The sequence below is a fragment of the Thalassophryne amazonica genome, chromosome 12 (genome assembly GCF_902500255.1).
Source record: "Thalassophryne amazonica chromosome 12, fThaAma1.1, whole genome shotgun sequence".
Lineage (NCBI taxonomy): Eukaryota > Metazoa > Chordata > Actinopteri > Batrachoidiformes > Batrachoididae > Thalassophryne > Thalassophryne amazonica.
The window spans coordinates 867222-891193 of record NC_047114.1 but is presented as its reverse complement, the minus strand read 5'-3'; the positions used below and the strand labels follow the sequence as shown (position 1 = coordinate 891193).

At 43.2% G+C, this 23972-nt stretch overlaps 1 protein-coding gene across 1 annotated transcript in view; it reads right to left on the bottom strand.

Annotated features, from left to right (window-relative positions):
• Positions 1-3688: 3688 nt before the first annotated feature.
• LOC117521429 (kinesin-1 heavy chain-like) overlaps positions 3689-23972 on the bottom strand; it is a 131683-nt gene continuing 111399 nt past the window's right edge. The window contains 8 exon segments of the mRNA XM_034182724.1: positions 3689-6131; positions 14112-14247; positions 14340-14556; positions 14704-14808; positions 18017-18052; positions 18054-18089; positions 18499-18513; positions 18516-18561. Of these exon segments, the coding sequence (XP_034038615.1) occupies positions 6128-6131; positions 14112-14247; positions 14340-14556; positions 14704-14808; positions 18017-18052; positions 18054-18089; positions 18499-18513; positions 18516-18561 (595 nt within the window). The 3' untranslated portion in view covers positions 3689-6127.

Here is a 23972-nt window from a genome sequence, read left to right as displayed (position 1 = left end):
GAATACTGGAGCCGCCAAGTCCCGAACTCCCAGGTGGCCACTGCCTCCGCGTGTCGGATCTGGTACTGCTGGCGAGGAACAAAAAGCAGTTAAATGAGGGCGCGTTTGCACCCAGCAATCTGTATGGCAGGAAAGCTACCTCCACCTCTCGTTGGAAAAGTAGTTCACAATACAACGCTCAAGTAACAAAAGGATACTGTCTCACAGTCAGCTGAGGTACGTTACCTTCAAGGTAGAACGATATCTCGGCAAAGAGGTGGAGATGTCGTCTGGCTGATATACCAACACTGATCCTGATGAATGGTGACAGCTGTCAAAGATGATGAGCGTCAGCTGTCACCCTGGCTGCTCCTGTGAGGCGGCAGCGCCCTCTGGTGCCTGGAGCCCGCACTCCAGGCTGGGCGCCCTCTGGTGGTGGTGGGCCAGCAGTACCTCCTCTTCAGCGGCCCACACAACAGAAGGTTGGAGATTGGCCTATAATTAGCTAAGATAGCTGGGTCAAGTGATGGCTTTTTAAGTAATGGTTTAATTACTGCCACCTTAAAAGCCTGTGGTACATAGCCAACTAATAAAGATAGATTGATCATATTTAAGATCAAAGCATTAAATAATGGTAGGGCTTCCTTGAGCAGCCTGGTAGGAATGGGGTCTAATAGACATATTGATGGTTTGGATGAAGTAACTAATGAAAATAACTCAGACAGAACAATCGGAGAGAAAGAGTCTAACCAAATACCGGCATCACTGAAAGCAGCCAAAGATAACGATACGTCTTTGGGATGGTTATGAGTAATTTTTTCTCTAATAGTTAAAATTTTATTAGCAAAGAAAGTCATGAAGTCATTACTAGTTAAAGTTAATGGAATACTCAGCTCAATAGAGCTCTGACTCTTTGTCAGCCTGGCTACAGTGCTGAAAAGAAACCTGGGGTTGTTCTTATTTTCTTCAATTAGTGATGAGTAGTAAGATGTCCTAGCTTTACGGAGGGCTTTTTTATAGAGCAACAGACTCTTTTTCCAGGCTAAGTGAAGATCTTCTAAATTAGTGAGACGCCATTTCCTCTCCAACTTACGGGTTATCTGCTTTAAGCTACGAGTTTGTGAGTTATACCACGGAGTCAGGCACTTCTGATTTAAAGCTCTCTTTTTTAGAGGAGCTACAGCATCCAAAGTTGTCTTCAATGAGGATGTAAAACTATTGACGAGATACTCTATCTCACTTACAGAGTTTAGGTAGCTACTCTGCACTGTGTTGGTATATGGCATTAGAGAACATAAAGAAGGAATCATATCCTTAAACCTAGTTACAGAGCTTTCTGAAAGACTTCTAGTGCAATGAAACTTATTCCCCACTGCTGGGTAGTCCATCAGAGTAAATGTAAATGTTATTAAGAAATGATCAGACAGAAGGGAGTTTTCAGGGAATACTGTTAAGTCTTCTATTTCCATACCATAAGTCAGAACAAGATCTAAGATATGATTAAAGTGGTGGGTGGACACATTTACTTTTTGAGCAAAGCCAATAGAGTCTAATAATAGATTAAATGCAGTGTTGAGGCTGTCATTCTCAGCATCTGTGTGGATGTTAAAATCGCCCACTATAATTATCTTATCTGAGCTAAGCACTAAGTCAGACAAAAGGTCTGAAAATTCACAGAGAAACTCACAGTAACGACCAGGTGGACGATAGATAATAACAAATATGGGATGTATGCAGAGGCGGATGGACAGAGGGATGAGTGCAGAGGCGGATGGACAGAGGGATGAGTGCAGAGACGGATGGACAGAGGGATGAGTGCAGAGACAGATGGACAGAGGGAAGAATGCAGAGACGGATGGACAGAGGGAAGAATGCAGAGACAGATGGACAGAGGGATGAGTGCAGAGACGGATGGACAGAGGGATGAGTGCAGAGACGGATGGACAGAGGGAAGAATGCAGAGACGGATGGACAGAGGGATGAGTGCAGAGACGGATGGACAGAGGGAAGAATGCAGAGACGGATGGACAGAGGGATGAGTGCAGAGACGGATGGACAGAGGGAAGAATGCAGAGACGGATGGACAGAGGGATGAGTGCAGAGACAGATGGACAGTCTTGTTTAAAGTACCTCAAAGTGATATTTGAGTGAAAGTACAAGTATCTTACCACAAAATTACTTTGGTCAAAGTTAAAGTCTCCATTAAAAATATTACTTAGTAAAAGTCTTAAAGTATGTGACATTTTCTATATTTAAGTATCAAAAGTAAATTTCTGATATAAAACGCACTTTAGGTAAAAGTACTGAGTAAAAGTAAAAATCCAAAATGAGTGGAGTGTGAAACAGCAACACAAAAAGAAAGCCACTGTGGTGTCTGGAGACACCAGCAGGGGGCCTCAGCCCCGACAAAAGTCTGGATCCACCTCTGACGGAGCAGTCGGTGTTGGTGACGGGACGAGTGAGCAACAGGTGGATGGATGCAGCTGTAAATAAAGTTGCCATTCTTTTTCCTGGAAGAGCCACACACTTTTCTGTTAAACAGCCAAGCTCTTGTCAAACAGAACAGTAATTTGTAGCTACACAGTTGTGCCAAATTTAAAGAAAAGTGAAAAAACAAACAAAAAATAAATCAAAAAATAACTTTTCAATAGTCACCACCTCCAGCCACTGTAAAGCAACCAAACGCAGCACCCTTGAATCCAAAATGCGTTTCACTGCTTTTACGCACTACTTCTCCACAAAAATTTTAAATAAAATAAAACTAAACAGCCACATCTCAGTTTTGTTGGTACGGAGGTTTTCCCCTCAAGTGTGTTTTAACTCAGATATGTGTGCTGGACTCCAGCGGAAGCGGATCTCTGTGTCTGTGTGCGCACGTCAGCGTGTGCGTGATTGGACTCCAAAGCACAGAATGTCCCCCCCCCCCCCCCCCCCCCCCCCATCTCCTCTTCCCGAGGGCGGCGCAGATTCAACCCGTCATCTTTTTTTTTGTTTTACTTTTTGTGTGTCTCTTTTAAATGGGTCTTAGAGGTACCTGAGCCAGAGTCCCTGAGGTACGTAGGTGCACCAAGCCTGTGGCATCATAATCAAGAAGACTTGAGGCTGGAATTGCTGCCAAATTAATGGAAACCCGTCATAGCCACAGAGACCTTTAATCCCTGCATTTTGTTATTTTTGTGATATATGCTTCAATATGATTGGGGCATTGTTAAATGTCTTGCATTCTGCAAGTCGGCGAGTGTGCTGTCCACACTTTTATTCCTGTGTGTGTTTTTTATTATTGTCATTATTTACAGGGCTGTGCCTTGTGGCTGGTCTGTTTCCACAACCTCTTTTCACATAAGAGCAGCATAACAGCAACTGTCCTGAGCACCTTGTTCACAAACGCGCTCGTGATTTGTAAGAGTTTTGTGTGAGTGCTGCATTCCAGCAGCACAGACGTGATGTGCATGCAGACATTTTTGCAGCAAGCCCGTGTGATATTTAACTCACATTCAGACGACATACACTAACATACCAATTGAGAATTTTTACCTATTTGTGTGTTTTGTCACAAATTTGCATCTCCAACAGTCGCAGGCTCGCAGCCCCCCAGTTCCCTTAGTCATCTTCACACTGAAATGCTGGTTGACCTGTTGACTAATCAAACCATCAATCTAAAGTCGGTTTATAGTTTCTGGTGAAAGAGAGACGTCAGAGCTGGAGGTAGTTTCTCATAATTATTTAATCACACATACATTTACATCATGCAGACAATCCAAAACTGATCTGATCAACTTCCCATCTCCGTCCATTATCAGAGCCCTGCTGTTCCTGCCCGTTTTCCAGGAATGATCCAGTACCTTTGTCCACTGATGGATACCCAAAAGTCTCCTCTAAAAACTATTACATAATAATAATAATAAAAAAAAGAGAAAAAAAATCCTCCTACACTTCAGAGTTTTAAATTTCATTGATATTTTTTAATCCCACATTTCATTTCCAGTTTGGGCTGAAAGTCAAACATTTTGAGATCCATGCTGCTACGTCCTGACTGATCAAGGAGACAACACAGAGGAAATAAACCAAACTTTGTCTCATCAGACACACGGAAAATAAACCGTCACACAGCTCAATCAACAGCACGATGACTCGCCGCTAACAGTTTACAGGCTTTGGAGACGTCTTTACAAAGCAGCCACACGTGGAGTGTTTTCTGAGTGCAGATATCGTGAAGAAGTGCTTAAAATGTCCAACATTCCCCATAAAGACGCCATTTAGTCCGTCTGTTAACTGCAGGAAGCCCGACTCCTCCCATGTTCCTCTTCAGGCTGTAAACCGCCATCTGAAAATGCTCAGTTATGATGCTGAATGTGTGCAGACTTCAATTTCCCCCACCCCTAAAAAACAACAGGATGAATGTGTTAATGTTTGGGGATGAGACGAACGCTCTTACGTTTGGGGACGAACGCGTTAATCTTTGGGGATGAACCATTTTGAAGCCGACGTCCTGAGTTCATGCACATCAACATTAGAATATTGTTTTCTGATCAGTCTATGAATATTTACGACCTCATGTCACCTATAAACATCTGTCCTGTTTGGGGACAAACACCCTCTTACTTGGACAAACTATCAATTACTTTATAAATTCATCACTCAAGTGGTTTATTAATCAAAAATGTCCACAGCATTAGAATTTGCTGTATTTTTGTTAAACGTTTGACAGACGTCTTTTTGAACATTGTTTGTTTTGCTGTTCGGTGAGTTAAACTCTGATCCGGTCTTGTTTTTTCACACAGCGTGATCACAAACTTCGACAGTGTTTGACATCTAACACACTCGGGCTTCACGGGCTGAATACAAAAACACAAACAAACAACAACCAACCTGGATTACGTTTACTTAAATAACTCAGCAGATCGATTTCAGAACCTGCTCTCCTGATTGGCTGATCAGTGGCAGAGCCTGACAACCCCCCACCCCCACCAAAAACAAATAAACAAAACAACAGCAGCAAAAAATTCAACAAAGCAACCAAACATAAACAGTAGACAAACCCAAAAAAAACAACACATTTGTGAAAATTTACAACCAGCGATGGCAAATATGGCAACAGGTGCCAGATCTATCTGAGGACATGCGGCGTCCTGCGTGAATGACAGCAGGGACCAAACAATTCCTGGTGGGTGGAGCCCACAAAACGGTTCCCACTGTGCACCAAATATCTGAGCGAAGAGGAAACGTTCAGGATGACTGACAGCCCGGACAGGGACAGGACAAGCATTGTGGGTAATATCAGTTTATGTGCAAGGATATAAATAGCGTCCAATAACAGAGCATAATTAGCCACTAGGGGCAGTCAAACAAAAACTACAAGTAGCGACTTAGCCTCGTCTATGCTAATGGAGGAAGCTAACCAGACCTTCGGCCCCACATTCTTCACATCCTTCTTCTAAAGTCATGAATAAGGAGTATAGGCGTGATTTAATTTAAAGATAAAGACACTCGGCCTCCACAGGGATTTTGTTAAATACATCTACAGTACTCCGCTGCACATTTTATGTTCTAATCCTTCCTTCAATCCGTTCCCCAGTCAGCGGACAGTCCTCCGCTGGGACACGTGTGCAGTAGTGCCAATTTTACATCTGTACAACAAGAGCGACACAACAGTAGTGCTCGATGCCATCGAGCCGTCTCAAACGCGAAGTTAAGAGCCGATAACAGGAACGTGTACAGGTTAGCCTACGGGGTGAGAGGTTTCGAGCAGGAGGGTCTTTATTTTGTTGTTGGCTTTGCTTTTTTCAGATCTTGCGACGGTTACATTCAGCTGGACACAGTGCAGAAAGACGTGCACGACAACGGCGGCTGATGACACCGTGCAAACCCCCCCACCCAAAAAACTGACACATTGGAGTCGTGTGCGGGGTCACGCTCCACACTGCATGTGGTGGGCTGCAGAAGGAGATTAATAAAATGCTGCTGTCTGTGTGTGTGTGTGTGGGATATATATATATATATATATATATATATATAATTCAGACACTCCTTTGCTGCTCTGAAGCAACAACGAGGAACTCATTGGCTGTAATGGAATGACAGGTTGTTGGGGGGGGGGCACGCTGATATCGGCTTCTTCTGTGGTGTCGTCCTTCTGTCCCGCCACTCTTCAGCTGCAGACAGAGAAACAGGAAGCTGTTAGTAAAGATTTAACATAACATGGGTCAAAATAAGATACAAAAAAAAAAAAAAAAAAAAACTCCACAGGCTACTTTCTCCAGGTGTTTCAATGAGAGGAAAGCCAGCTGGTAAAGTTCTCAAACACACCACTAGAGGGAAGCACCCAACTTCATAGAATCAGAATTGCGTTTATTAGGGCCCGAGTAGGCAACGTCCTCCAAGGACCCTATTGTAATTGCGCTGTTTATTATTATTATTATTATTATTATTTATTATTATTATTCTCACTTTTGAAACGAAATTTCGGCCTCTTCCCATGCTCAAAAACTCACCAAACTTTCCAAAGTTGTCCAGCCGGATCCGAAATTCGATATTTTGGGGGCGTCGCACATGGTCGCAGAAAAATCGCGAAATAGCGCCCCCTAGAAATTTTCAAAACCCCCTCCTCATTGGGCTTTTTTCATCGTAGCCTCACGAAATTTGGTACACATATTTAACATGCCAGGACGCACGAAAAAGTCTCTTACTGTCATGGTGAAATATCAACATTAAGTCGGCCATTTTGATTTTAAGTTTCGATTTTGAGCAAATTTATGCCATTTTTGGCCATTTCCACTACTTACATTTGAACGAACTCGTCCTAGGGACTTCATCCGATTGTCTTCAAATTTGGTCAAAATCATCACAACACACTGGTGATCAAAAGTTATCAAAAGATTCTAATTAAGTCAAAAGGCGTGGCTGCTAGGGGTCGTCAAACTTTGGTGAGCTTTTCGGAGCACGCCATTTCACTTTGAACGGCTGTCATGCCCACATACTTCATCGTAGATCCTTCAAACTTGCTGAACATGATGAGGGCTCCGCCCTGAACGTCTACATATCTTAAGTTCCCACCTGCGCCATAGCGCCCCCCCCAGTGGTGGCGGGAAATATCCTATTTTTACTTTAAGAGGTCCTGATGTCACATACTTAACCCAATCAACTTCATTCCACTTCTAAAACATGCAGAACAAATTGGTGAACGCAGGCGATGAACGCCGTGAAGTTACAAGTAACGGCGTCCGTGTGGCGGCGTGCCGAATATTGCCCATTCACCATGAAATTACGTTCTTCCTTTTACGGCTTTAATTTTATCACATCATCATGAAAATTGATACGCAGGTCGAGCACGACAACCTCTTACAATTCATAGGGGCGTCGCCCATGGGCGGGGCAAAATGCCTCAATAGCGCCCCCTTGAAACTTTCAAAAACCCCTCCCCATAGGGCTTTTTTTGGAGTAGGGAGATGAAAATTGGTCCACATGTGTGACTTGCATAGACATACAAAAAAATCTCTTGCACCATTGGTCTACTCCAAACAAGAAGTCGGCCATTTTGAATTTTCTTCTCATTTTGGCGTGATTTCCACATGTTGTATTTGAACAAACTCCTCCTAGGGATTTTGTCCAATGCACTTCAAATTTCTTCCACATCACCCACAGACGATACTGACCAAATGTTATCGAAAGCTTTTCTGTATGTCGAAGGGTGTGGCCGCTATGGTGCTGCCATTTTGACCCTTCGCCATATGAACATTATACTTAAACAGGTACTGAAGTCACATATTTAACCCCATCAACTTCCTTCCGCTTCTAAAACATGCAGAACAAATTGGTGAACATAGGCGATGATCGCCGTGAAGTTACGAGTAACGGCATCCGTGTGGCGGCGTGCGGAATATTGCCCATTCGTCATGAAATTACGTTCTTCCTTTTGACGGCTTTAATTTTGTCACATCATCATGAAAATTGATACACAGGTCAAGCATGACAACCTCTTACAATTCATGGGGGCGTCGCCTATGGGCGGGGCAAAATGCCTCAATAGCGCCCCCTTGAAATTTTCAAAAACCCCTCCCCTTAGGGGTTTTTTTGGAGTAGGGAGATGAAAATTGGTACACGTCTGACTTGCATAGACGTACAAAAAAGTCTCTTGCACCATGAGTCTACTCCAAACAGGAAGTCGGCCATTTTGAATTTTCTTCTCATTTTGGCGTGATTTCCACGTTGTATTTGAACGAACTCCTCCTAGGGATTTTGTCCAATGCACTTCAAATTTCTTTGACAGCATCCAAAGATGATACTGACCAAAAGTTATCGAAAGCCATAGGGTGTGGCCGCTATGGTGCTGCCATTTTGTCCCTTTGCCATAGAACATCAAGTCATGATAACTCCTTCATGCTTTGCCTGATTGACTTGAAACTTCACATGTATGATGACGGTTGGCCCCTGAACACACCCAGCCCCTCTGTTTGTACACCGAGCACCCCCTAGTGGATGAACAATCAACATGTCATAACTCCTTGATGCATTGTGTGATTTGTTTAAAATTTTAACTGTGTGATGAGTGGTTGCCCCTGCATGCACATGCCACATGTGGTCACAAGGGCACCCACTGGCCTGGGTAGGCGGTCGAGCGGAACGAGGGCCCGTATATGACTGCTTGCAGTCCTAGTTATTATTAGGGCCCGAGTAGGCAACGTCCTACGAGGACCCTATTGTAATTGCGCTGTTTATTATTATTATTATTTATTATTATTATTATTCTCACTCTTGAAATCGAAATTTCGGCCTCTTCCTATGCTCAAAAACTCACCAAACTTTCCAAAGTCGTCCGGCCGGATCCAAAATTCGATATTTTGGGGGCCTCGCACATGGTCGCAGAAAAATCGCGAAATAGCGCCCCCTAGAAATTTTCAAAAACCCCTCCCCATAGGGGTTTTTTTTTGGAGTAGGGAGATGAAAATTGGTACACATGTGTGACTTGCATAGACGTACAAAAAAGTCTCTTGCACCATGAGTCTACTCCAAACAGGAAGTCGGCCATTTTGAATTTTCTGCTCATTTTGAAATGATTTCCACATGTTGTATTTGAATGAACTCCTCCTAGGGATTTTGACCTATGCACTTCAAATTTGGTTGACAGCATCCAAAGATGATACTGACCCAAAGTTATCGAAACCTTTTCTCTATGTTGAAGGGTGTGGCTGCTATGGTGCCGCCATTTTGACCCTTTGTCATGGAACATCAAGTCATGATAACTCCTTCATGCTTTGCCTGATTGACTTGAAACTTCACATGTATGATGACGGTTGGCCCCTGAACACACCCAGCCCCTCTGTTTGTACACTGAGTGCCCCCTAGTGGATGAACAATCAACATGTCATAACTCCTTGATGCATTGTGTGATTTGTTTAAAATTTTAACTGTGTGATGAGTGGTTGCCCCTGCATGCACATGCCCACATGTGGTCACAAGGGCACCCATTGGCCTGGGCAGGTGGTTGCGCGGAACGAGGGCCCGTATATGACTGCTTGCAGTCCTAGTTGTCAATGTAATTTCCATTACAACAAGATTTGAGTGCAACTCCAAAAAGGTGCTTTCTGTGGTGCGAGTAATTTTTAGCCAAATAAAAGATAGTGAAATTTAACAGTGAATTATTCAGAGTATATGTACAACTAATATAAACATAAGGTAAAATAAAATAAAATGAAATGTGGACCAAGTAGTATGTAAAATGAGAATTATATACAACTGTGGAATCATATTGCACAGGAATATTGCACATGGTTTACAGATATTGCACAAGAAACGTGAAGGTGCGGATTAGAGTGATTTGTTATTGTTCAGTGCAGTGATCGCTCTCGGGAGAAAGCTGTCCCTGAGTCTGTCTGTCCTAGTTTTGATTGACCTATACCGTCGGCCGGAGGGTCGTAGGTCAAACAGGTGGTTGCTGGGGTGGGATGTGTCTTTGCTGATGCTGGCAGCTCTGCTGAGGTAGCGAGAGCTGGCAATGTCCTCCAGGTTGGACAGAGAGCAGCCAGTGATCCCCTGGGCCATTTTGATCACCCTCTGCAGCGCTCTCCTGTCTGCTGCCGAGCACCCCCCGTAGCACGCTGTGATGCAGTACGTCAGGATGCTCTCGATGGTGGCTCTGTAGAACAACACCAGCAGCTTCTCCTCCAGATTGTTTCTCCTGAGCACCCCCAGGAAGTGGAGTCGCTGCTGGGCTTTCTTCACGACCACTGTGGTGTTGGCAGTCCAGGAGAGGCTGTCAGAGAGCTGCACTCCCAGGAACCTGATGGAGCCGACCCTTTCCACACAGTTCCCTTGGATGTAGAGCGGGGCTGGGTCAGCCCTGTTCTTCCTGAAGTCCAGGATTATTTATTTTGTTTTTGTGGTGTTCAGCAGCAGGTTGTTAGTTGAACACCACACTGTCAGTCGATTGACGTCATCTCTGTAGTCAGTCTCATCCCCCCTGAGATGAGCCCAATCACAGTGGTATCATCAGCAAACTTTATGATGGTGTTTGTGGGATGGGTCGGAGAGCAGTTGTATGTGTAAAGGGTGAACAGGAGGGGGCTCAGTACACAGCCTTGAGGGGAACCGGTGCTGAGTGTGATGGTGGAGGAAAGGTGGGGGCCAAGTTTCACGGACTGTGGGCGGTTTGTGAGGAAGTCCTTGATCCACTGGCAGGTGGGGGTGGAGATGCCCAGATGTGTCAGTTTCTGGACCAGGATCTCTGGGATGATTTGGTTGAAAGCTGAGCTGAAGTCCAGGAAGAGCATCCTCACATAGCTCCCCTGGTGTTCCAGGTGGCTCAGCGCGGTGTGGAGAGCTGTGGTGATAGCGTCCTCTGTGGAGTGGTTTGCCCTGTAGGCAAACTGGTGGGGGTCCACAGTGGGAGGCAGACAGGGCCTAATGTGCTGAGAGACCAGTCTTTCAAAGCACTTCATGACCACAAGCGTAAGTGCAACAGGCCTGTAGTCATTTATGCTCTCCACTGCTGACTTCTTTGGGACTGGGATGATGGTGGAGGATTTGAGGCAGTGTGGAATGATGACCTGCGACAGGGACAGGCTGAAGATGCAGGTGAAGACTCCAGCCAGTTGGTCAGCACACACTTTCAGTACCTTTCCAGGTACACCGTCAGGGCCGGCCGCCTTCCTGGGGTTCATCGCCTTCAGCACACATCTCACTTCGTGTTCCTGAAGTGTTAGCGTGCTAGTGCTGGAGGGTGGTGGGTGTGGAGTTGCTGCTGGTCTGTCTGCTTCGAAGCGGGCAAAGAAGCGGCTCAACTCCTCTGCCAGTGAGGTGTCAGACCTGGCATTTCCTGGGTTGCTGCTTCTGTAGTTGGTTATATGATTTATTCCCTGCCACATCCTTCTGGGATCATTTACAGCGAAGTGGTCCTCTATCTTTTTCTTGTAGGCAGCCTTGGCCTCTCTGATGCCTCTTTTCAGGTCAGACCTGGCTGCGCTGCACAGGGCCCTGTCCTCTGATTTAAAAGCGGTGTTGCAGCTTTTTAATAGGGACTGGACTATGCTGTTCATCCAGGGCTTCTGGTTCAGAAAAACCCCGACCCTTTTGTTGACGGTGACAGTGTCAACACAGTTCTTAATGTAAGAGAGTACGGTGTCAGTGTTCTCCTGCAGGTTGTGGCTGGAAAATAAATCCCATACAGTCCGTGAGAAGCAGTCCTGTAGCTGAGAGAGCACTCCCCCAGGCCAGGTTTGGATTGTCTTTCGTTGTGGCTTTGTTCGCCTCAGCAGGGGGGTGTAGGTGGGGTGAGGGACAGGGTCAACACAAAAACACATACTTATAATATTTATGTATAATATCAAAAGTGACGAGTTAAACCCCTTTCACACTGGCACAAACATGGAGCTGCGTACTGTGGCGTTGTGTTTCGTTTAAGTACACCCGAAATGCACACGTACGCAGCCTTTTTCCGTGTTTGTTGCGTAGATCTGCTTGCAGCTGAACGTGTTTGCTTTTTAATGTGTGCACACAGTCACATGTGGCTCTTGCTGCTATTTAAAACCAATTCAGCTCTTTTTCAGTTCCCTCCTGCTGGCTGTGCAGAACAAACAGTGGACTGTATCAGGAGGTCTTTACACTTTCATTCCTGCCACGTATGTAGCCAAAGCTGCTATTTTCTGCCTCTGTGGAAGTGCGCTCTGTTCTCTCCTGCACGGTGTGGTGCACATCACAAACAGAGTCATTTAACATTATTTTATTTAGCTTGTTTTTTTAGTCTTGGTAGATCATTTTCATTGTGTACAGATGCTGCTGAGTCTAAAGGCTGCTGTGAATGAAGCGCTGTGACTCTAAACTTTTAAAGCTCCAGTTGCTCCGATCAGGTCTGCTGATCTGAGATCAATCAGGGCATCTGATGATCGAACCGACACGCAGCAACAAGGCTTTTATTTTGAAGAGTCCCAGTGCTTATTCAGGTTGATCAGACCTGAAAAAGAGAAAGCGAGAGAGAGCAACCGACCTGCTGTTTGTGTTGTGTTGTTTCTGGATAACCCTAACCCTAACCCTGTTCTGAGCACACAGAGGAGCTGTGGCTGTGTGATCTTGTTCTCCAGCTGATTCCTCTGGATTCACACACTCAGTTTTTGGATGTGTACAGGAGCGCCGTGCTGCACAGACTTGCATGCAGTAACGCTGTGTGGTGCAGACCTGCTTAAAATTGCATATTGTCGGCGTCCAGTGCTCGTAGAGAGCCCAAAAAAATTAAACGTTTCATTTCTTCCATCCTACATGCGTAGCCCTCAACCGACTGCTGCATAGGGAGAAAAAACTCGGCGTAGAGCTGCTAAAAGTGGGACTAGACGATACGCCACAGTATGCAGCTCTACAGTTGCGCCAGTGTGAAAGGGGCTTAATTGTACAATTTTGAAGAAGAATCTGCAAAAGAGAAAAAAAAACCTTAAGTTCCTGCAACTGTAGATATCAAAAAAAAGTATTCACGTAACTTTTGATATTATAAATATTTGAAACCAAGGAGTGTTTTTTTTTTTCCACCCTGTAAATTGCTCTGCAATGACGTCTGCATCCGTTTCACACCAGTTGTGTTGTGCTTCTTCTGGAGAGTGTCTCGATTTTGGTGTACACGTTAAGAGTTTACAGCTTAAAACTGCCAACACACGACTGTACAATCAAGTCTGTCACCTACAGGTGTAACAGATCCCAAAACTAATGCTTCAGATCACAACTATCAAGCACATGTCAGATTATTTTTCAGATCAGCAAAGAAATAAAAAGAAAAACATTTCACTTTACTGTAAAAAAAAACGAACAATGGAAAAAAGAATAATTGCTCATGTCAGTCGGTGAAAGTTCCCTGTTTTCATGGTTATTTTTTCAATTGACAATGGTGTCCAATGTTTAAATAAGATTTTAAAATAAAACAGGTGCACAGGCCGACAGCTCCGTTCACACTTGAATTTCACTGCAACTCTGGACTGTCATTTACACAGCTGTTACTTTTAAAAACAATTTGCTGTGACAGTAAACCTGGATTTCACATTATTAATGTGCAGATGAAACGCAGGCTGGACCCTGGCACGTGGTCCGCATGGATCCACTATGGTCCATTAGACCACGGATAATCAACTCAGAACGACTCAGAGGAGACCAAGGTGGATGACAGTGAGGCTAATGTAAGCAGCTAAGTGCATAATCCGTTGTTTGAAAAAGGATGCTTTTTTTTTTTGAACATGTTTACCTCTGTAGGGCTCTTGTCCATGCTACCAGACACTTCTAATAACTTTTTGTCTGTTCACTGGTGACAAAAAATGGTTTATTTCTTTTAGCTTACACTGAACAACAACATTATGTAACTGCTTTACCATGACGTGATTGATCTAAATCAACACAACCAATTAAAATAATTTTTCTGCCAACAAACATGAATGCCAAAACATCTAAAACACAGCCCACGAATACCAACATCAACAAATGTTGTAAACTGGTTTTGTGGTGACAGACTGATGCAGATAAACTGCTTTATTTGAACGTACATTTCATTTTCGGTACGTCAGACAGCAGACGGCTTACGGAGACCCTTCTGGTCGTTTAATGTCACCAAAGAGTCTTTTATATTTTACAGTCTTGTCCGGTTTACAATAAAGTAACACGCTCACTTCTTGTCCTGCTTGCCGCCGCTTCCTCCCCTGATGGACACGGTCTGGCTGTTCTGGTAGAAGCCTCCCCCGGGGCGGTTGACGTTGGGGTGGGTGGGTGATGCCACTGGCTGCTGTCCGGGCCGGATGGGTTTGGCTGTGATGGGAAGCGAGAGGAGACATTTAGGACCCAGAATTTCCTGTCCCAAATGACAGCAGGTGTTACCCATCTGATGCGTCTCTACCTACCGATCTGGGCTGAATGCCCCCGCCTGGCCATGTTCTTGGCCCTGACAGCTTCCTTGATGCGGTCCACCTCCTGCTGGTAGCGCTTGCGATCACGAGCGGCATTCTCCTTGGCCTCCTTCAGTGCAGACTCCAAGGCCTTGACCCGCTCAGCCGTAGCACGAAGACGCTTCTCCAGTTTTGGAAGCTCACAGCGCAGATCTGCATTATCACGCACCAGCTGCAGAAAGGTCAAAAATGTTTTACATCACAAGACTTGGCGAGAAAACGCTGATGAACAGAAACTAAACGAGAAGGAAACTAACTCAACAGGGAGAACGACACAAAATAAGGACAGAATCTTTAAGAACTGACAGAAAACTCATACCTGTTTATGAACCTTGGTGAGTTGCTCAAGATTGTTCTCAAGAAAGGAAATTTTTTGCTTCTGAGCGGCGCTGCCGCCCGTGTCGTCAGAGTCCATCTCAGCGCTCTGCACAACAAAAAGCACAGCAGAGATTTATGATAACACTTCTGAATTTAAGGCAGAACCTTAAATTTACTTCTCTTTGGGGCCTAAATTTTAAATGCTTCAGTATACTTTAAAATAGAGCCCAACCGATATGGATGTTTTAAGGGCCGATACCAAAATATCTACTAATCTATACACACACACAAAAAAAGGCAATGATTCCTAATATGTCATGATCAAACCCTGATGGCAAAAACATGTAATTGAGACTTGATCATGGCTGCAAGCAACTGAAAATTTTTTGACTGAACATTTTCCGTGAGTCTGGGGGCATGCCCCCCCCCGGAAATTTTGAAAAAAAAAAAAAAGGTGCAATTTGGTGCATTCTGAGTGCAATTTGGACAGTTTTCCTTTGCCTAAAACAGTGCTTTTTGACTCTTATCATACTGCAAAAAATGACTAAAGTGTATTAATTTCATCAAAATTTATTTACTATTTTGTATGACAGTATGTGTTCGTAATAAGTTACCATCCACAAATGGAATGACTGTCTGCAATAATTTAACTGACTATAATTTCTGCTTTCATTCTACACAATTAATCAAATCCTAAGTGTGTCTTACAAAATAAATAAATTATTCAAACCTTTATGCTATTACCTGGTAAAATAAATAATACACTTAAAGACACTAAAAGACATGATAAGTATTGCCAATGAAAAGTCTTTTTCCCCGTTGTTGAAGCTTATCTCTTCTTCTGCCATGTAGGGCAAATGAAGTTCCTTCAAGTGGCATCCCACTTCCTTGATCATAAACTCCCACACTTCTGGCAAGTACTGGTCATCAACCCTGTACATCTTCACCTCTCTCCAAAGACTTGGTGTGCGGATGGATGGCATGTGGCCGTAAGCCTTCTCCACACTGAGTAGGTCCACGATACCTACATACTTCAGCACCTGAACCTGCAGTTCTACTGCAGCAAGTCCATGGCTGTTATTAGATAAAAAAAGGAAGTCTATGGTGGCATTCTGCATCATGTTATCTGTGTGGCACTGCTGAGTTTTCTTTTTAATGTTTTATTTAATTTGGAGATCACTTTTTGGGGGAAATTGTAACTATATTTAGGTATTGTAATTAAGTGCAGTTGTATTTACTGTCAATTAAGAAACCACTGAAGATATGTGCACTGGGGTGGGATTTCACTCCCTTTCGAATGTTCTTGTTGGCATTTTTTGATTTGCTTCTTTTTGATCTTGTTTATTTTTCATATGAGTGTAGAGGTACAGAGAGTACAAAGAAGCTTTGTTCATTGATTTGCTTATATTGTGAACTTCCATGATACTGGAATTGACAACTAAGTTCGAAATAAAAAAAAATTGATTGATTGATTGAACCCACCAGACCAACTGAATTTTAAATAAAGTCTTGTGAAATACTGTCACCACAATCCAGCACTTTCAAATGCCACAAGTTTAATATAAATGATAAAAATCATCACCAATGAACACTTTTACAGTATTAGCATTTTATTTTACTTCAAAATATTTTATTTTTACAAAATATATCTTGTCATTTTTGAATCGATTAAAGAGTAAAAACTTAATAAATCAGTTGTAAGTACTAAAAGAAGTTTATGTAGAAAGCAATTTAGCCAGAAGGTCGAGAGGGGGAAGTGTTGACTTTTTAAGTACTTGAAAGGACACTGGACTCATCGAGAGGATTTAGTACTGCTATAATGGGACCGATGCAGCAGTGCGATGTCATTAAGTGCCATAGAAGAAGAGAGGGGTAAGTTAGATTCATCCACCTGGGACACACGTTTGGAGAGGAGGTGCATTTCATTTCAAAATAAAGCTATAAAGTGTAAAAATGGACGGAAATCAATTGTAAGGCTTGAAAGAATTTCTGTAGGAAGTATTTCAGCAGTAAAGTCCAGTGAGAGGAGGAAATGTTGCCTTTTTAAATACTTGAAAGACACGGTACTCAATGAGAGGATTTAGGGTGCTTACGGGCCTGATACAGTAGATGGCAGCAGCCCAACAATAAGGATGCCGGCTGTACCATTAAACGCGTCGTAGAAGAAGAGAGGGGTGATGTTTGATTTTCATCATAGGGACACCGGTTGATAGGAGAGCGTTTCGTGTCGAAATAAAGCCATAAATATATTTTTTTTTAAGTTAGTTGGTTTTATACGACGATATAAACGAACATGGAAAAAAAAATTGGATGGAAATCCAATAACCGGGGGTTTTGCTCACATGTTTACCTTCAGAAAGCAATGAGCGCGGTGACAGAGTCGTGCCCAGAACACCACTGTGCACACGACCGCTTCCTGTAATGGCGGCCTCCGTATGGAATACATTTTAAAGCAAATTCCGTCCTTCTCTCCCATTTTGTGTTGAAATGAAGCAATAAAATATTTTTTTTCAGTTAGCGATTATAAATGATGGAATAAACAGAACCAGAAAATAAAAATTGACGGACATCCGTATACAGACGGAGATTTTGCAGCCATGCTTGATGTTCTACCGTTTAAATGTGAACTTTATTATCAGTGATAAAAGTGAGCCATGGGGAAAAAAAAAAGTGAAGGCCCAAAGTCCCTTGGGGGTGGTCTGGGGGTTCTTCCCCAGAAAAAAATTGATACCTCAGATGCATTCTGGTGCATTTTCAGGTATATTTACCCACGAGAAATAACATTTTTTGCAATCACGTTGCAGTCACGCTTCCTTCAGTAGGACTGGCAGTTACCATGTCACATCCCTCAGTGTTTGTATAAAATGAGCTCTCGTCTATTTCGGCGCTGCCTCGCTGACAGCGCAGCAGCTTCTTGTCACTGTAAAACAGTCACAATGGCAAATACAGTAAAGCTGTTCCTAAATTTATCCACGTACATGAACACTTCAAATTTATAATATTTTACTGGACAATGAGTCATATTTTCATACTTTTTGGAATTCTTTTAGTAAGAACTACCAAATCAACTCTGATTAATGCGTATTTTTTTCCACTGCTGGTAAAATGCAACATAAACTACATGTGATTTTGAGAGACTCTTAACGGTCTGGTGTTTTCTTGTGTTACTACTTTAAAAGAAGCAACATCCTGTTTGTTTTACGCTGAATACAATGGTCTATATAATACATAATACATGTACTGCAGTGATAAAGTTTTATTTTGCACCAGGCCATCAACTCCCCATCAAACCAGCAGCTACAAATAGGTTTCACCTTTTTGACTCTGGTGGCCAGATCTTGGACAAAGAGTTCTTCTGAGGTTGTGTAGGGTCTGTAGCTCCTTTGCCTGGAAGGGGGACAGACACATGGACAGACACATACAAATTAAAGGTCAGAAGAAGAAAAGAACAAAGAAAATAAGGTCTGCATCTCAAAGCCTGAAGTCATAACACAGCAGACATGAATGAAGATCAAATGTCTAAAGGAGGGTTACAGCAGCACAAATCTCAACAACTCCTCCCAAAACAGATACTGACCCAGCAGCACAAAACCAATCAGTATGAGCCTGACTGACCAATCAGACTCACTTCATTACCATCGTAGATTTAATTAGAAGGTGCTAATGTCCCGTGTTACAAAATTTGTATCTTAAACAAAAGTAACCGTTTTTAAACAAGGAGCCCCAATTAAGGACTGGATCGGATCTCAAGTGCTCAAACATTATTTCTGTGTTTTAGTCCCTTTTGGGAACTCACCACGGTCTCCTCCAGGACCCCTTCAGGTCCTGTCTGGCCTGCTCCCTCCTGTCCTGCATCACCCTGGATTGAAGACACCGTCTGTTAAAACACTGAATGAACCCTTTTCTGACTATGGCTGTTTCTGATGACATCACCTAAAAGTAGAGACTTGTGACTCGTATAATGTTCAATAAAGAAGTCATTTTAATTCGCAGGTGGCACAGTTAGGCCCCATAAAAAACAACACTTTATCATCATTGACATCAGATAAAGTGATGAAGGCGGGGGTGGATTTTTTTGCGCGGAAGCTTCATTTAGAAACTATGACTAAACCAGCCTCACCGCTCCGCAATAATATTTGCTTAAATCCACAAATATATGGACATAATGCCAGAAGTATCTCCAGGAAAAAAAAAAGAAGACATCAATGAGGAAAACCTCACTTTGCAACCGTTGTACTTAGCATCCAAGCTACCTGCATTGTGCAGCATACCACGTGCACACTAGCTGTAAATATGGCTCATGGTGGCCTCGGGGGGCACGCTCACCCCGTACCATGGCTTCAGCTTCTTGGCTTTATCGGCAATCGTTCTCGCGACCGTGGTTGTCAATGACAACATGAGGTAAGTTCTGGATCTGGCTCTGTAAACTTCGGCCAACTTCAGTCAAAGCACACTCGCAACCTAGTGGACATACACCAGCTGTACCAATGTCAATAAAATTTGCCAAAATATAAATTTGGGATTTTTTTTTTTTTAATGGGGCCTTATTATCTCAAATGATTTTGGAACAAAAACAATGAGCATTTTTCCACTTTTGTGGTGGTGGTTCTTTTTTTATTTTCATCTTTTTTTGCTTGCATTTGTTTGTCCCTTAAAGTAAATAAGTAAGTAAAATTTATTTCTAAAGCACATTTAAAGGAGACCTGCATTGAAAAAAAAATGCAGTCAGATTTTTTGAACAAAAAATGACTTACATTTACACATGAGATCCTTTCTGAATGTAGTAAAGTAAATCTGCAAGCCCAGATCTGTCATTCAACAGAGAAATCTTCATTTGAAAATGACAAATTTACAGCTAACATTTAGCCCTCCGCAAATTGTCCCTCTCATCATGGACGCTGCCGAGACGTCACGGACATGCATTGCACCAATTGTAATTTGTGGATTTACGTCAATTTGCATCTGCATCTTTTTCTTGTCTTATACGGAAGGATCTACTTTTTTAAAACTTCATATTGTCTTGCGGCACGTTTGGTGAGTACACGTTTCTTTTATTTGTGCTTGAAAATTATTTTGGGGGACTTTTTCATACGCCCGTTTGATTGAGTGGTGTCGCAATGAAAATCTACTGTCTTTCGCCTCCGGTACCATCGCGGGATATGGAGGCGAGACCTGCAAAGAATCCCAGTCATTAAAAAGATATACGAGGTCTATTAGATAATAAACCGACCCTTTTACTTTTTTTTTTAACTATATGGATTTGAATGACGTGCGATTACACCAATCATGCTTGAACCCTCGTGCGCATGCGTGAGTTTTTTTACGCGTGTCGGTGACGTCATTTCCCTGTGGGCAGGCCTCGAGTGAGATGTGGTCCCGCCCTCTCGGCTGAATTCCTTTGTTTCACACGCTGCTCGAGACGGCGCGCGTTGCTTTATCAAAATTTTTTCTGGACCTGTGAGGAATATCCAAGTGGACACTATTCGAGAAATTAAGCTGGTTTTCGGTGAAAAGTTTAACGGCTGATGAGAGATTATGGGGTGTTTCTGTCGCTGTAAGGACTTCCCATGGAGCGGGACGTCGCGCAGCGCTTCCAGGCGCCGTCGTCGGCCTGTTTCGACCTGAAAACATCCAAATTTAAGGCTTAATTCACCCAGGACGTCGTGAGAGAACAGAGAAGATTCAGAAGAGGCCGGCATGAGGACTTTATGCGGACATTCCACTGTTTAAGGACATGTTTTAATGAAAGACGTGCGCGCAAATTCGCCGAGTCGTTTCCATGACGACTCGGCGAATCTGTGTGCGCCGCGACAGGAAAAACACCTCCGTGTTGAAAACCATTTGTAAAATTCAGGCGGCTTTTGATGGCTTTCAACAAGTGAGTAACTGAGAAATTGTTTAACAGCTTGGGCATGTTCCAACTTGTCCGTTAAGGTTTCCAACGGAGGTGTTTTTCCTGTCGCAACCCCCCGCGGTCGGGTCCAGCCCGACATGCGACTCTGCCCGCACGTTCTTTCATTACAAAATGTCCGTTAACAATGGAATGTACGAATTAACTCCTCATGCCGACTTCTTCTGAAAGTTCTCTGTTCTCTGACGACTTACTGGGTCAACAGAGCCTGAAATGTGGAAGTTTTCAACTTGAAACGGCGAGACACTGCCACCTCGAAGCGCAGATCGTCATCAGGCGCCGTGGGCCGTCCTCACAGCGACACTACCAGACCAAAATCTCTCATCAGCCGTTAAAATTTTTACCGAAAACCAGCTGAATTTATAGAATGGTGTCCACTCAGTTGTGCCTTACAGTTTTTGAAAAATTTTTTATCAAACAAAGCAGCAGTCTCTGAGCCATTCCTAAACAATGAAAAAAACGACGAGAGGGTGGGCCACTCCTCACTCAAAGACTGCCCACAGGCGAATGACGTAACCGACAGGCGTGAAAAAACTCTTGCATGCCCACGAGGGTTCAAGAATGTCTGATGTAATCACACGTGATTCAAATCCATATGGTTTTTGAAAAAAAATAATAAGGTCGGATACTTTTCTAATAGACCTCGTAAACCTCTCTCAGCGTCCATGGAGCTCTGGGGCTCTGATTGCCGAGACGTGCGGTGCTGTGGATTTTGCCGCAAGAAGTCTGTCCTTGCAGCAACAGGTGTACTGGCCGCTTCGCATTAAAACAGCGAGCGTAATCTCAGGACTTGTGCCAAGTGTGCTGCAGCTCCATTCAGTAGACAGAGAGGTGATGCCGGTGTTGTGCGCTGAATCTGGCACAACACCAGCTGCAAAGCAGACACGGGCGGTGTGAGTGGCCCACGTCGGCGGTTAACGAGCTCGTTAACGAGCCCGCAGACTTAATAAGCGCAGCGGAGGCAGAGAGCGGGAGAGGAAGAACGGCGCCCGCTGTCGATGTCGTTGCTAATCTGAGCACACAGATCTGTATCTCACATTCATTGCAGCTTACTTTTGGATGTTGAAACCAGGACGTGTATAAGTAACATTACTAACAGATAAAATCAATTTTAATGCGGGATCGGACTGAAGGCGGGAGCGCATTGTCTTGTCCCTGACGTCATGGAAATGATACGGCTGTACAAACTGTTTTCACAGAGGGCTAAATTTTAGCTGCAAATTTGTCATTTTTAAACGACGATTTCTCCGCTGAATTACAAATTTGGGCTTACAGATTTACTTTACTGCATTCACAAGGGTCTTATAAATACATATCAGCTATTTCTTTCTGAAATCTGACCACATTTATTTCAATGCAGGTCTACTTTAAACACAGTTTACACTGACCAAAGTGGTGTACATAGTTAAAAATAAATAAGTAAATAGGCAGGAAATATACAAAGAAACAAAACAACTGATTACAACATCAGCAGCAAGATACAAACACAACAATCATTAACATGACAAAAACATGGCATAACCAGCTAGCGGTTAATTAGTAGGGAATGATAGTGTAAAAAGGTGTGTCTTGAGCTTGGATTTAAAAACAGTAATAGATGGGGCATCTCTGATATCAGGAGGCAGATGGTTCCACAGTCGGGGACCAGCGACTGCAAAAGCTCTGTCTCCTTTTAACTTGAGGCGAGTTCGGGGGACATAAAGGAGACCTTTACTGGAAGATCTTAGAGACCTGGGAGCAACAGCAGGATGAATGGCAGTAACTATGTAGTTAGGGGCCAGGCCATGAAGAGCTTTAAAAACCATTAACAGTAATTTAAATTGGATCCTGTACTGGACAGGAATCCAGTGTAATGTGGCTAGGACAGGTGAAATATGTTCATGTTTTTTTCTGTTAGTGAGCAACCTAGCAGCAACATTTTGGACCATTTGAAGCCGTGACACCAGTGTTTGAGGGAGACCAAAGTAAAGGGAGTTATAGTAGTCTAGACGTGAAGTTATAAAGGCATGGATAACTTTTTCCAGGTCACTGTAACACAGAACAGATTTGAGTTTTGCAATAATTCTTAATTGATAGAAATTAGTTTTAACAACAGAAGAGATTTGTTTGTCAAAGTTGAGTTGGGAGTCTAGAATTACACCCAAGTTTCTTGCATAGATTCTGACAAATGGAGTGAGGGAGCCAACATTCCTGGAGATGGAGTTAATGGATTTTAGGGGCCAAAGATTATGACCTCAGTTTTATCCTCATTTAACTGGAGGAAGTTATTGGCCATCCAGATTTTAATTTCTTTCAGGCAATCCAGGAGAGGCTGCAGAGAATTTCCAGATTTGAGAGTAAGATACAACTGAGAATCGTCGGCATAAAAGTGGAATGAAATATTAAATTTTCTGATTATGTTCCCCAATGGAAGCATATATAAACAGAAAAGAACAGGACCCAGGATGGACCCCTGAGGGACCCCATAAGACACAGGGGCAGGGGGTGAGGAATACTGGCCTATAGACACAGAAAAGGTTCTTTGCTGGAGGTATGAGTGGAACCATTTTAATGCAGAACCCTTAATCCCAACCCGGGTCAGCAAAGTTGAGTGGTCTACAGTGTCAAATGCTGCACTCAAATCCAACAGGATAAGGATAGCATTGTCACCAGAGTCGAGAGTGAGCAGCAGGTCATTTGTTACTTTTAAACAAGGCTGTCTCAGTGCTATGGCGGGCCTTAAAGCCAGATTGAAATGGCTCCAGGATCTCTGCTGAATTGAGAAAGGAAAGCAGCTGTGTTAACACAACTTTTTCCATAATTTTAGAGACAAATGGTAGTTTGGAAATGGGCCTAAAATTTTTTAAACATTTTGGGTCAAGGTTATGTTTATTAAGCAGAGGCTGAACTACCGCATGCTTAAAACAGGTGGGAACAAAAGCATTAGCAAGGCAGGAATTTAAGATGATTTGAATGCCTGGACCAATGACATCAAATGCATCAGCATTTTTAAAGAAAAATGTTATTTGATGTATATTTGATATGTGTGAAAATGTGCCTTCTGCCATAACTAAACCAAAGCTGATGGGTCACAAACTCAATTAATCACATCCTCCATGGGTCTCCTGCTGAACTAAAGTGAAGGACTTTAAAATTTAAAGTTCTCCCAGAAAGCCAAGAAGCTACACTTTAGTACAGAGGCCATAATTTAATTTTGCTGGAATTGGCCCCATTTCGTTCTGAAACAACAAAACATTACAACCCACTCCCCCCTCATAAGAGCAAATCAATGATAAATATAATAAATGACATATTAAAATGACTTCTCCAGTCCTGAAAACCCTGCTCAGACGTACAGGACGGACACGCCCACTGCCGTC